This window comes from Lucilia sericata, unplaced genomic scaffold (genome assembly GCF_015586225.1).
Source record: "Lucilia sericata isolate MDLA Ls3-8-SP2 unplaced genomic scaffold, ASM1558622v1 Contig000284F_arrow, whole genome shotgun sequence".
Lineage (NCBI taxonomy): Eukaryota > Metazoa > Arthropoda > Insecta > Diptera > Calliphoridae > Lucilia > Lucilia sericata.
Window position 1 is genome coordinate 270075 of NW_023994309.1, and position 15263 is coordinate 285337.

General features: G+C 31.5%; 2 protein-coding genes across 6 annotated transcripts in view; both read right to left on the reverse strand.

Annotated features, from left to right (window-relative positions):
- Positions 1 to 1921: 1921 nt before the first annotated feature.
- LOC119603226 (probable G-protein coupled receptor Mth-like 9) lies at positions 1922 to 11241 on the reverse strand. The gene is given in 10 exon segments (XM_037955207.1): positions 1922 to 2073; positions 2139 to 2220; positions 3575 to 3778; positions 3839 to 3995; positions 4056 to 4289; positions 4351 to 4542; positions 4610 to 4754; positions 8936 to 9022; positions 9024 to 9475; positions 10609 to 11241. Coding segments are annotated over 9 exon segments (1560 nt in total). The 5' UTR covers positions 9474 to 9475; positions 10609 to 11241; the 3' UTR covers positions 1922 to 2064.
- A 1861-nt stretch (positions 11242 to 13102) lies between these two features.
- The window catches only part of LOC119603225 (G-protein coupled receptor Mth2-like), a 52551-nt gene continuing 50390 nt past the window's right edge, over positions 13103 to 15263 (reverse strand). For 3 of the 5 annotated variants that reach the window (XM_037955203.1, XM_037955202.1, XM_037955204.1), the window contains exons 8-9: positions 14242 to 14422; positions 13103 to 13855 (exon numbers count right to left, since the gene is read on the reverse strand). In XM_037955203.1, the coding sequence (XP_037811131.1) occupies positions 14257 to 14422 (166 nt within the window). In that variant the 3' untranslated portion in view covers positions 13103 to 13855; positions 14242 to 14256. The remainder of the gene's footprint in view (positions 13856 to 14241; positions 14423 to 15263) is intronic. The other 2 variants (XM_037955206.1, XM_037955205.1) reach the window with 2 other exon arrangements.

Sequence of the window (15263 nt, forward strand, 5' to 3'; positions counted from 1 at the left end):
AATCTTGTCTATAGTCCAGGCTATATTTCAGATTACGGAAGGGAATAAAATCTTCAATATAGGGCGGTATTGCACTTAAGTATGTTCTAGATTCGACGCTGTAGTCTAGTCTAAGTCTCACATCAAAAAGGTGAATTAAAAAAAAAAAAAAAAATCGGCCGAAAACTAAAAATTGGTCGTCGGTCCATACCGAAAACCTATCTGACTTTTATGACCCTGTGGTCGTTCTGGCAACACTGACCCGCATTTCTTCAATTGTTTATAGTCTCACACACACAAACATGTACGCAATACGTACATACATTCACTTATACATTTTTACATATAGTGTACATTTATTTATTGTTGAGTATTTTTCATTTTTAATCCATTTGTATTGAAATCATCGTTCGCATGGACATTTTCGATATTTCACCTTTATTCTCTGTTACTCTAGTATTCGGACTCACTCAGGGAATTATGCAGAATGGGAAAAGAATGTGTTCGTTAAAGCGATTTACTTTAGTGTTGAAAGAAGTTGTTATTTATTTGGCTCTTATGAAAATTAATAATTTCTGTTTAATATAATATAGTTCATGATGTTGATCTATAGTATTGGTAAACCATTCTGAAAACCTTAAAATTAACATATTGAGGGATTATTTTCATTACTTTGGATGAAAATGTGTATTTGCTCTTCTTAAAACTTATGTTAGAGTAAGATTTGTAAGATAAGGGGTTTTAAATGTGGTCTCTCTATAAGAGGGGACATTGAGTTTTGTATTTGGTGTATAGACCTTTCAAGTGTTTTTGTTGTTAGTCCTCTTAGAAATGAATGATTACTTTAAAGTTCTGCATCATTTACATATCCATACACATCTACACTAACTCATACATGCATATAGTGAAATGGCAGTATGCGTGTCTTTTGTTGTTCGTTTCTTGGTTTTGTTGCTCCTTTCACCGTTCTCAATTTGTTGGTATTGTCAACTGTTTAATCAACAACTTGTTGGTTCTTGCCTAATACACTACACAGTGGGCCAAAATCGTTTTTGTGTAAAAAAGTGTGCAATTTCTAAACTTCTATTATAAAATATCATATTGTTGGAAGTTAAAATATCTGAGTAATTTTGTGTAAGAAGGCCTCTATGATGTCTTGAATCAATTACAGACCAGTCTCTATAGAAATATTGTCATCCTCTTAAAATTTTTTCAATTATGAATATAAAGCTCATTTTAACAGACGGATGGATGGACATAGCGAGAATCTTGCAAATATTTTTATGGGCTTTTATTTAGATACTGAGTATTAAATATATATTCTGCCCCATTGTGCGGTAGTAGCGTAGAGTAGTAATATAGAATAAATAACTCACAGTGAATGAATAAAGCAAAAGTCGAATGTAATTTCTGAGTATTTTTTTTTTTTTTTTGGCGCCATTTAGAACAGTTCCCTGAGGATTCGTAGGGAAAGTCAATAATTAATTTTCTTGTTTTTTTTCCCACTATTTATATTATTTAAAAAAATCGAGGGGGTGTTTAAACAATGACTGCTGTTTCTAGTCAATGTTGCTAACATTTGTTTTAATATTTGCTTTATTATAACGTAAACAGGATATAAAAAAAAGAACATTGTAAGGTTTGAAGAAAGTAGGTCAAGTTTTTGTGAAATACAATATACATATATAGTAGTGGGTTTATATGTTTGTATGTATGAACAATTGTCTTGCAACATGTTTTACGCATTATGTTGAATGTTTATAAGGATACCAGGTACAGTGGAATTTATTAACAAAAATTTTTGAAAAGAAATCTGCTAATTAATTGCATAAATTTCAGTTCAGTATATAAAATTAAAAATCAAAAATTTTTTCTTCGCCTTAAAAATTGTGTAATATAAAGATAGAGGGTTTTGAAAATTCCCCCTAGAATATGTATTTTTAACTTAAAATTAATCATTTATTTAAAATATTTATTAAGTACAACGGTTTTTTTGCAAAAATAAAAATCAACTTCAGACTTGTCGTTAGTTATCGGAGTATTTTATAGTATTTTTTTCCTAGTTCCCAGTATATTCCGGTTCGACTACAGTATCTGAAAAATATTAAAAAAGGTTAACAATATTGTTATTATGTTCTACAATGAAAAATCGAATTTACCATTCTGTTTTTGTCATTCTGTGTATGAACTATAGAAAAACTTGGTGGCAGAGAGTAGTCATATTCTACGGGAGGGCCGGTTCTGAAAGTAAATTAAAAGATTAACAATTAGTATTTATTTAATCAATATTAATATAATTTAGTTAGTTAGTTAGTTTTAGTTAGTTAGTTAGTTTTAGTTTTAGTTAGTTTTAGTTAGTTAGTTAGTTAGTTAGTTAGTTAGTTAGTAGTTAGTTGTTAGTTAGTTAGTTAGTTAGTTAGTTTTAGTTAGTTAGTTAGTTAGTTAGTTAGTTAGTTAGTTAGTTAGTTAGTTTCGTTCGTTCGTTCGTTCGTTCGTTCGTTCGTTCGTTTCGTTCGTTCTTCGTTGTTCGTTCGTTCGTTCGTTCGTTCGTTCGTTCGTTCGTTCGTTCTTGTTCGTTCGTTCGTTCGTTCGTTCGTTCGTTCGTTCGTTCGTTCGTTCGTTCGTTCGTTTTGTTTCGTTCGTTCGTTCGTTCGTTCGTTCGTTCGTTCGTTCGTTCGTTCGTTCGTTCGTTCGTTTCGTTCGTTCGTTCGTTCGTTCGTTCGTTCGTTTTCGTTCGTTCGTTCGTTCGTTTCGTTCGTTCGTTCGTTCGTTCGTTCGTTCGTTCGTTCGTTCGTTCGTTCGTTTTTCGTTTCGTTTCTTTGTTCGTTCGTTCGTTCGTTCGTTCGTTTTCGTTCGTTCGTTCGTTCGTTCGTTCGTTCGTTCGTTCGTTCGTTCGTTTCGTTCTTTCGTTCTTCGTTTCGTTTCGTTCGTTCGTTCGTTCGTCGTTCGTTCGTTCGTTCTTTGTTCGTTCGTTCGTTCGTTCGTTCGTTCTTTGTTCGTTTCGTTCTTCGTTCGTTTCGTTCGTTCGTTCGTTCGTTCGTTCGTTCGTTCGTTCGTTCGTTCGTTTCGTTCGTTCGTTCTTTCGTTCGTTCGTTCGTTCGTTCTCGTTCGTTCGTTCGTTCGTTCGTTCGTTCGTTTTCTTTCGTTCGTTCGTTCGTTCGTTCGTTTCGTTCGTTCGTTCGTTCGTTCGTTCGTTCGTTTTCGTTCGTTTTTCGTTCGTTCGTTCGTTCGTTCGTTTCGTTCGTTCGTTCTTCGTTCGTTCGTTCGTTCGTTCGTTTCGTTCGTTCGTTCGTTCGTTCGTTCGTTCGTCCGTTCGTTCGTTCGTTCGTTCGTTTCTTTCGTTTCGTTCGTTTCGTTCGTTCTTCGTTCGTTTCGTTCGTTCGTTCGTTCGTTCGTTTCGTTCGTTCGTTCGTTCGTTCCTCCCGCTTGCTTCCCCCCCTCTCTTTTTAGGATCTATTTTCCCACTAGTCCCTAACTAACTAAACGGATGAAATATATCGGTTATTTTAAGCAAAATATTTACGACGAAAATAATTGAGGGAGTTGGGCCAAGCTCTATTCTTAATATTTAATTCAGATTACAAATAATACTTACACATTGATACCCCACCAATTTCGTACGAAAATATTTCTGGTCAACAGAAATATAAATGCCACAGCAGCCAGGCCCAATATACAAATACCGCTCCAGTAATCGATAATAAAGAAGACTTGGCGGAAACGAGCAGTGATATATACAATTATTTCACGCATCCAGATGGAAAATACCACCAACAAATAAATGCAATAAGCCATAAAACTAAAAAGAAAAAAAACAATCGAAATACAGATTCTAATTCCAAAAAATTTACAAACTTACTGTTTCTTTGTGGTTTTGAAATCCTTGCCAGCCACATTCACCGTATCATTGGGCAACTGGAATATGCTGAAATAAGCCCTAATCGAACAATAAAGGCTTAGAGACAGAGATATTAGAATGGGAAAATAGAAATACAATAAAATTCCCCATAAGCGAACTGAAAAAAAATATCAACTTGAATACAGAAATTATATATGTATAGAGTTATAAAACTTACTATCAAACCAGCAAAAATCTTCACCAATTCCGGGTTTTAGGTAACGTGCCATATTTGAGTCTTGAGCAAATTTCGCCAGATATTTTAAAGCAAACGCAACGGCTAAAGTTAAGCCATAAAATATTTTCAAATGCCAACTTTTAATGGGTTTTAAGGAAAAAGTGGCCCAAAAATTGCCACTTATAATATTTAAGATCAGAAATGAGACAATCAAAAAGAAATAAGCCAGGAAACCTGAAAAATTATAAGCGCTTTAAAATGTATTTATGTTTTTAGGATATGGGTTTATATTTACCTATATTTCGACATGCTGTATGAGATAAATTCATGGGATTTTTCAATTGCAAATATACCAGAGCCGCTAAACCTATAGTTAGGGAAAATAAATGAAATATTAAACCTTCTCCGTAGTTACTGTTGCGCACATCTTTAATAGCCACAAACATGAGTATGATGGTTATATTAACAATAATGGCCACTGAGGTACCTAAATCGGGAGAAGAATGTTTCAATATATTAATTAAGTCATTGTGTTTGTTTTACAATTTACTTACAGATCACATAGATCCATACTCTAAGACCTCTTTGGTATCTTTCACATGTTAGTGGTGTCAAACTCCATGCTTTCTTATGTTCCAGGGGAGTGAAGCAGTATTCATCGGTGGTATAATATTTTGATTCGCGTTTAAGGGTGCCATTCTGAAAAAAGATAGTTACAATAAAATATAAATTGGCACATAGTTTTAGATAGTGTAAAATTAGGTCCTAAAATGGACTGATGTATGTAATCGAACGAACGAACAAACTAGCCAACTAACTAACTAAGTAACTAACTAACTAACTAACAAACTAATTAACTAACTAACTACTAACTAACTAACTACTACTAACTAACTAACTAACTAACTAACTAACTAACTAACTAACTAACTAACTAACTAACAACTAACTAACTAACTACTAACTAACTAACTACTAACTAACTAACTACTAACTAACTAACTAACTAACTAACTAACTAACTAACTAACTAACTACTAACTAACACTAACTAACTAACTAACTAACTAACTAACTAACTAACTAACTAACTAACTAACTAACTAACTAACTAACTACTACTAACTAACTAACTAACTAACTAACTAACTAACTACTAAACTAACTACTACTAACTAACTAACTAACTAACTAACTAACTAACTAACTACTAACTAACTAACTAACTAACTACTAACTAACTAACTACTAACTAACTAACTAACTAACTAACTAACTAACTAACTACTAACTAACTAACTAACTAACTAACTAACTACTAACTAACTACTAACTAACTACTAACTAACTAACTACTACTACTAACTAATACTAACTAACTACTAACTAACTAACTAACTAACTAACTAACTACTACTAACTAACTACTAACTAACTAACTAACTAACTAACTAACTAACTAACTAACTAACTACTAACTAACTAACTAACTAACTAACTAACTAACTAACTAACTAACTAACAACTAACAAACTAACAAACTAACAAACTAACAAACAAACTAACTAACTAACTAACTAACTAACTAACTAACTAACTAACTAACTAACAACTAACTACTAACTAACTAACTACTAACTAACTAACTAACTAACTAACTAACTAACTAACTACTACTAACTAACTAACTAACTAACTAACTAACTACTAACTAACTAACTAACTAACTAACTAACTAACTAACTACTAACTAACAAACTAACTAACTAACAAACTAACTAACTAACTAACTAAATAACTAACTAACTAACTATGACACTTGCTTCGGTGATGGGTAAATAATATTCGGTATAACTCAACACATTCTAAAGTATGTAAAATGTCTTTAAAAATCCTATTCTTAATCTTAAAAGTCTCGTGAGATTTTCATATTGAAATCAATCATCGACTATTAATTAATTATTTTGAGTTTAAATTATATTATTTACCAAATTACATCAATGACTACAAAAAACAAACAACAACAATTAATATTGTTTTTGGCTTTAAACTTTTCGTTAGAATATTTTGGAAAAATACCAACAGTTTTTATCAAGTTCGCGTCAAAACAAATTTGAAAATTTTGTTTATTTGTGAATTATCGAAATGATTGATTTCATAAATCAAACAGTGAAAGTGGAATAAAAACGTGAATTTAAACACATCGTCCATGGAAATTGTCAATTATTTTCAAGAACTTTTCACACCCACTTTTTTAAAGATGCAGGAGGTCAGAAATCTTCTTATATTTTGAGCATTTCTTTAGTATTTTAATGTATATTTGAAATAATTAATCAAAAGTAATTGATCATCAAATGCTGTGAGAACATATTCAAATATATTTATATCTTTACAACAATAAGTTAATACAATTAAAGTACATTAAAAATATATCAGAACTTTAAAAGTCTTTAAATATTTAAAACAATTTAACTACTCTGACATCTTGATATTTCAGAACTGAAATTGAAAATTTGGAATTTTAGGTGACGGTTACTATAATTTATTTTAAAGCTAATTGTGTCGATAAAGAAACCGATATGATTCTTCTAATCTTGGGCACCAGTTGACTGAATAAGAAAGTTTATAAAGTAGAACGCCCCTAAATATTCTGATAAAAATTCTGAAAGTTTTTAATCAATTGAAAGTGGTGATAAAACACGTGCCTTAAATAGGTTGCATTTTAAACAAATAAAGAAACCTAAAAACATTAGTTCATTTAGAAACATGTAAGAGTGCTATATACGGCTGCCCTGAATTTTATACTTTTAATAAAAGTTTAAGTTCTATCAATTCTGAGACGATTTAAATATGGCCGTCTATTTATATCTCTGTTGTAGGTATGCTATAACCAAGAGGAAAGGATTTAGGAAGAAAAAATTTTCCCAAAATATTCTCTATTGATTAGAAAAGTCGGCTATTGAAAATGGGTTAGAGCGATCCACTGAACCATCTAAGTATATTTATAACAGCCATAGATATATTAATTATATAGCAATGGTGATATAATTTTGCACCAGTTCATTTTATGCAACTAGAAATTCTACTGTAAAGACCACATTTGAATCCAGGTCTTCAGAAAATTACTTTAACGTTCATAACTGGCTTAATAATGGATATCAGAAATAAAATTCTAAGTACATGTCGTTTTATAATGAAGAAATCAAACTCTGTAGAGTATAGTGGAACTAATTCAATAACCCATCTTCCAAAAATAATTTAAATTGTAATAGATTTCAAACTAATATCGATTATCTAATAAAATTCAATACTAATATAATTATAATAAAATTTCCTGAGAATCAGTCCATAATTCACCAACTTCTTATAGCAGTTGAAGCAATAAACTGAATGATTAGTATAAAAGCTACTAAATCAAATAAGAAAATATAGTTTGTCATTTCCGACTATATGATGGTTGTAAGAAGATCTGTTATCACTTATGTATATATGTCTGCCTTGTAAATGTATAGTTTATAATTTGTTTAGTAATGACTTTAACTTTTCTTCAAAGTATTGTTTTATATAGCTTCATTAACTTTTAAATTCGATTTATCATGTTGTAAAAATACGTTTTAATTGTAGTATTCTATATTATCTTTTATTTTTACGTTTTCGATTTGACTTTTCACGATTAACGTAAAAAATCTAATATGTACTATTTATATCGGTCCATAAATAACGGAGATATGAGCAACATTTCTAAAAGTTTACATATTTACCGATAACTGGAAGGCCATTAAATTTGGTCAATATCAGGTGATAAGATTAATTCTAAGACTGTATTGGATTGTAAGAAAGCTTTAACCGAATACTCTCTAAGAGGTAAGCTGTGCATCATATGGTTAGCGGCCACTCGAGAGTAGTCGGCAACGAAAGAGCGAATTTACTTGCTTTAAAAAGAAGGGAGTTCGAGTTAACCAACGAACGTAAAACAATTCGTCGCAACGAGGTCCGAATTTAAATAAGGCCTCGTTTAATAATGAAACGGTTGCTATAACCACAAAGATCAAAATGAACAAGTCTGAAGTTAGTATGGTGGCACAACCGTAGAAAATAGGACGTGCGGATTCAGACTAATATAGAGCATGTCGAGAGAACAGTGAAACTCAGGAGTAGCTTCTTTTTCTTTGTCAGGTGTTCGTTCAAAAATCTTAGGAGCGATATTATTTCGGACATGACATCCTTCACGAACACCAGAAAGCATATCGGACGATAATACCTTCATTGATCACTATATAAGATTTTTGTTCTTAGCAACAATAATTATCCCTGGAAAAGGGCTCTCAATAGGTCCGAAAGTGGCATCAATCTTATTATATCCTACACCACCATAGTGGGGGTTATTATTCTTTTGTGCTGATGTTTATAAACCCACCTTAAAGTATACCGATGGACTAAGAATCACTTTCTGAATCGATTAAGACATGATCGCCTATCTCACCGTCTGGCTGGCTGTTTTGTAAACCTTGTGTGCAAGGTAAGGTCCTCAATTTTCAAGATACATATTTTGATTAAATATGGATCATACGTGGTTAAAATCGGTCCATTATTTCACTTAGCTCACATACAAACCGGACCCTCGCATTCGAGGACTACGACAAATATACTAGTATCGCATAAGAAATCGGTGCAACTTTGTTTTATAAAGGCATAAATGACATTGCCGTTTTTTGTACTGATCGGTCCTCAATAAACCCTAACCCCTATACCAACTCCCGTTTAATGCCTTATATAAAACTAAAATCCTCCTCCAAATCAGCCCATATTTGAGCCCAACTCCTTTTTTATAAAATAAGTTTTTCATCAATAATTTCTTTAGATAAAACCAAAAAACTCACCTCAAATAGATCCCATTTCCAAAATTCCTCCTTTTTCTTTTCGATATATTTCGCCTTACACCCAAATTCATAGCGAACAATAAATGCAATCCTTAATATTCACCACATCTATTGAACCATTCCTAAATGTCACCTCTATATGAGTGTGTTGTGAGTGAGATTCCTTCTCATTGAGAGTACAATTCTGATGAACATCATCGTAGTGCATTTTGGGTGGGCAACAGAATGTTATGCATGGTTTCAGCAGACAGGCACAACCTCTTATATGCCTCGGAGCATCATATTCTATGCCATCGATAACTTTGTAAGTGTATTCTGCCGTCAGATTGGACGGTATGACTAGACCCTCAAATGAATAAGAGCCGTCTTTTAAGCGCAAACCATCGGTTATGTTAACGGTTTGCGCATAAGAGCAGGGATAAGAGCGGGCAGTGACTGAGGTGGGCAAATGCTGTATAAACAAAACAAATGCAAATAACAATGACAATAACCAAAGCTGATCTAATGATGAAGATGACGATGTTGAATGTTTAATCATCGCTGTGGAATTGAAGAAAAAAATAATATATAGAGTTTAAAATAGAAATCGCGCAAAGAAGTAAAGAGAGTGAGAGAAGGTAATATACATTTGTAGATCAGGTAGTAAGAATAAACAAACATTTTATTCATATTTTTATACCCACCATCAAAAAAGATGGGGGGTATATTGATTTTGTCATTCCGTTTGTAACACATGGAAATATTGGTCATAGACCCACAAAAGTATATATATTCTGGGTCCTCATTAAATTCTAAGACGATCTAGCCATGTCTGTCCGTCCGTCTGTCTGTCTGTCTGTTGAAATCACGATAGAGTCCCAATGGAAAGAGCTAGAGGGTTGAAATTTCACATAAATATTTCTTACAGATAAGTTTTGTTTAGTATTGAAAATGGGCAATATCGGTCCACGTTTTCTGATGGCCATTCGAAAAGCAGCTTTAACAGCCATAACTTGTTTAAAAATACGAATATAGCGATATAATTCGACATAAGTAAGTTTCTTATGATCCAAAATCACTATGCAAAATTTTATGAGGATCGGTCCATAATTGACCCTACCCCCTATATAAGGTCCCCTTCAGAAAATGACTTTAACGCTCATTACTGGCTTAAAAATACTAGTATATAGATGAAATTCGACATAAGTAAGTTTCATACGAGTCAAAATCTATCTAAAAAATTTTATGAGAATCGGTCCATGATTGACCCTATCCCCCATATAAGGTCCCATTTAGAAAATGACTGCAACGCTCATTAATGGCTTAAAAATACGAGTGTAGCGATGAAATTCGACACAAATAAATTTAATACGAACCAAATTCTGTCTACCAAATTTTATGAGGATCGACCCATAATTGACCCTATCCCCCTATATAAGGTCCCCTTCAGAAAATTACTTTAACGCTTATAACTGGCCTAAAAAATACGAGTATATAGATGAAATTCGACATAAGTAAGTTTCATTCGAGTCAAACGATGTTTGATGCTGGGTATATAAGATTCGGCATAGCCGCATATAACACTCTTACTTGTTAATATTAAATGAAAGTTTTGTTAAATATAAAAATGTGCTCTCTTAAAGAGTGAGAGAGTGAGTCCAAATAAATGAAACAAATCAAATACATTTACTTACCGATCAATCAAATAGCCAAGTTTATTAAGTTTGTTATTATTATTATTTTTCTAATAATTTTATTTTTCTATTAAAATATAATTTTCGCTTTTTAAGATTTTTATTAAATTTAAATGATTTTAACACCTCGCAAATTTACGTGGATTTTTTTGAATATCGTGCCAGCAAATATTTATTTAAAACGTTTTTTTTTTACTTATTTTATTTAGATTATTAAAAATTTAGTTTAAACATTGTTGTTGGCCACCATAGCTGTTGTTATTGTTAATTCAACTACCACATGATCATTGACCATAGATCATAGAGCAATCACCGTTTTGTTTTTTTGTTATTTTAGTTTATTTATTATTTGGTCATTATTTTAACTTTGTGTTGTTGTGCATCATTGAATGTGTTTTATATCTTTAATTTGGTCATAAAACATTCTCCAAGTTTGTTGAATTTGTTCTTAATTCTATTTATGTTTCTTTTTTTTTTTAAATTTGTTTATTTCTTTTTATATATATTTAGTCAGATACTCTATGTATATGGTTTTTTTATTAACTTAGTTGCACACTAATGATCGATCGTCATAGGTCTCAGTTGTGGAGAAACGCGTATAAGACGTCTTGTTTGTGCCAACGTTAAATAGAAACTGTTTGTGGTCTCTCAGTGTTTAGACACCTTTTACCCACTGAGGAATGAGTACTTACTAGTCATACATAGATAATGTTCGTTTGTGTGTTTCTGTCTCTAGAAAACATTTGTTTTTTCTAATTGTTAGAAAAGTTTAGCTGTGAAGCTTTTTTTATCTTGGTCTAGTGTGAGGGTAAATGCTTAGCAAAGTTCAAAACCCTAGAGATGGTAGTAAAAGCTGATTTTATATGTTCTATAAAGCGTTAAATTTAAAAGTTTTTCGATGTATTGGCCACTTTTTTTCAATCTTATTCAGAACTTCCGTCTAGTTTTTTATCAACATTTGATTGTTAGTTCAACAATTTTACATTTCAAAATTGCCCAGGAGCTCTACTGTGGCGGCCGCTGTGCTTAAACATGAAATATTAAAGTAAAATGGACCGAGCAAAAAAGGTCCGTTTTTTGCCGATAATATTAAATTTTCTCGAGCCTGCCGTATATTTTGTTTGAAATAAAAAACAGATTGCAATGAACAATTTATGAGATTAGAGATCTTAATTATTGGATTGACAATTTTTGGGGTTTCAAGTCCACTTTAAAGAAATAAAAAACAGATTGCAATGAACAATTTAAGAGATTAGAGATCTTAATTATTGGATTGACAATTTTTGGGGTTTCAAGTCCACTTTAAAGAGTAACACTAATAAATTTATGTTTAACGATTAAACATGGCAATGACTTGTACCTACCGAAAAACTTACTTTTCAATGATTACTACATAATGTCTGTATTACTTAGAAGGAGTCTAGTAATGACTTACAAATAACTATATACATAAGTTAGTACTTAGTTTCTATACCCACCATAAAGTATACCAATCGGTATCGTCATGGACGGACGGACAGACGGATGGACGGACATATCTAAATCGACTCGAAAATGATTCTAAGTCCATTGGTATTCTTTAAGGTGGGTACAGCAACAATATTATTGTACGTTACAAACATCAGCATAAACCCAATATATCCTCCCCACTAAAGTGGTGTAGGGTATAAAAAATTTCAAAAGGTATAGCATAAAAATAAGTTTTCATTAAAAAACAAGTAGAAAAGTATAGTGGGGCATGGCCGACCATATGATACCCTACACCACTGAGTATGTTAAAAATGTGGATTATATTTAATAACAAAGTTGTTTATCTTAATTCCGAAATATTTTAGCAATTTGTTGAAAAAAGTGATTTTCTGTAAGAGAGGTTATATGGGGGCAAGGGTAAATATGGGTCTATCCTTAGAAATTTTGCTACATGGCTTTACGTTTACATTAGAGTTATGTATGCTGAATTTCATCGTGATACTAGTGTTTATTAGTGAATTATTGACCTTCAAGTCATTTTCTGAAGGGGACTTTGTATGGGGGCTAGGGTCAAATTAAGTCCGATAATTATGAAAATTGGTAGTATTATTAAGACGTAATAGAACTAAGTTTTGCCGATTTTTGTAGAGATATTTAACATAATTATGAACTCAAAAGCCCTTTCCGGGGGGTATGGTTGTATGGAGGCTAGCTGAAATAATGGACCGATTTCAACCATTTTCAATAGGCTTCGTTGAAAAACACGTATGGTCCAAATTTCATCAAAATATCTTGAAAATTGCGACCTGTACTGTGCGCACAAGGTTCACATGGACAGCCAGCCAGCCGGATGGACAGTGATTCCGAGTCGATCGGTATACTTCAAGGTGAGTGCAGAACCAATATTTTTGTGCGTTACAAACATCAGCACAAACGTATAATACCCACCCCACTATGGTGGTGTAGGGTATAAAAACTACACAGTTTTTAAATAGTTTATTTGGTGTGGAACATTAAACAACAATTCAAATTCATACTTAAGTTCTTTGGTTTTATTTACAACAATATTTTTTTTAAATATACTATATTTTTTGTGGAAAATATACAAATATTTAAACATTATTAAAGCGACTAAAATTAAAGCTTAAAATTTATTAAAAAATAAAAAAAAAGAAACAACTAAAATAAAGTTAGAACTAAAGTTAATAGATACAAAATAATAATAAAAATTAAAAAGTTTTATACGATGAGTACATATTGAATATTGAGAATCTATTTATTCCCTTAATAAGGAATTATGATTTTTTTTTTTCAAATAAAACTTTGTCTTAATTGAAAGTAAATAAAAATTTTTCTAACTTGAGGAATGATAATTAGAAGACAATTAACAAATCATTCTTTTAAGTAACAAAACTAAAAAAAATCGCTATAGAGAGAAAAAAAAAGCTTTGATACTCTCACTAATGAATATCCTTATAGTTTTTGTCTTTTTCTTTTTGTTTCAATCATTCTTAGCATAATTTTTATGGTAAAACGACTTAGATAAACATTCGATATACACTTTTCTTTTAAATATATAGTTTATATATTAATTTAAATAAAATTTAAGAAATATATTCATAGACCACTTAAGACTGTAGTACTTTCGAGAGGTTTGATCAGGGGTTTATCTGCTGAAATTTTTGAATTCGGCAATGCTATACTTCCCACACTGCTGCAAGTGGTTTTAGTGGAGGAATGACTTTGGCGCTGATTACTGCTATCACGTACCGAATATCTAAAGGGGAAGAATAATGGAGTAAAAAGAAAAAGTTGGGTATTAAAACGGTGTTTAGAGTTCAAGTATAAAACACACAGATTATAAAAAACATGCAAAAGTAATTAAGTTAAAATAACACAAATTTTGGTTAGAATACAATTTTATTACACTAGCTAAATAGTTATGTTTCAGACAAGAGAAATTCACAGTTATCACGCCAAAAGTAATCTTTAGAAATTTAGCAAACTGTGAATCCCCTTATTCGAAATGTTTGGGTTACTTACAATATGTTAAGAAAAATTATTATTAGTTTTTTTTCAAGAGGGTGCTTTTTTGTTTGTAAATGATTGGTGTCTTAAATATTTAGAACCAGTTCCCATTCCTTAAAAAACGTTTATTTTTACCTTTTATGAATCGTTTTAAAATCTTAATTTCTCTTTCATGGGCAAGGTATCAACTTTAGTTTTTTGCGTCGTCATAGAGGAATTTATGGAATTTGTAGAATTTGTTGAGTTGGTTTGACTTGTTCCATTACTTTTCGACGTTTTGAACATTCTTATGAAGATATTTAGATAATATGAAAGACTTTTAGAGAATAAGTATTAGTACATAGAGATCAGTATTAGGCCAGGAAATGTTAAGCATTAAGTTTAGAAGACTATTAGTTTTGATTGTGTTAAATGCAAGGCATTAGTAAGAATTTTATTGTAATTATTTCGATTTTAGTTTGGGATTATATTGTGGATTTTATGGCTTAATAAATTTCTGATTAGTTCTTCGTACAGAGACATTATTTAAAATTTAAGTTCGCGTTAGTTATTTTGAAATATTAAGCGGGAATATGAATGCGTAATTGATCATATAAGAAAACCCGGATAAAATCTATCAGTCCACTTTCTTATGCTACCAATTAAAAGCTTTAGCTTACTGATCCATTAATATATTTATTTTTCTTCGACAAAGACAACATCTATAGTCGAATTCAAACTTAGTTTTAAGATCCACCAATTAATTGTCTTGCTCTTGCAAGAAATTTAAATTGACAAACCTATTTCATATTATGATGATCGTACTGGGCCTTCAAATATGTTATGGTATAGGGGCTTAAGCATTTTAAAGTACTGTCTAAGAAGGACTCTCCTCCTAACTTCTGGTGCCTCTGGCATAAGGATATATATTAGTATTTTTTACTTCTTCTATTGCCTAGCTGTGCTTAAGACCCCAACTCTGATATAACCATTATATCGATCTGATACTGTGGTAATATTGGTATTTCTTGAATATAACAATCACTTACTAATGGCTTGAATTTGTACCATTAAGAAAGGATTATGGTTAGACGAGGAAAGAACTGAATAATTTCGGAGACCCAAAATCGTATAATGATATATTTAGGACGGACAAATAAAGAACATAATGAGCTAGA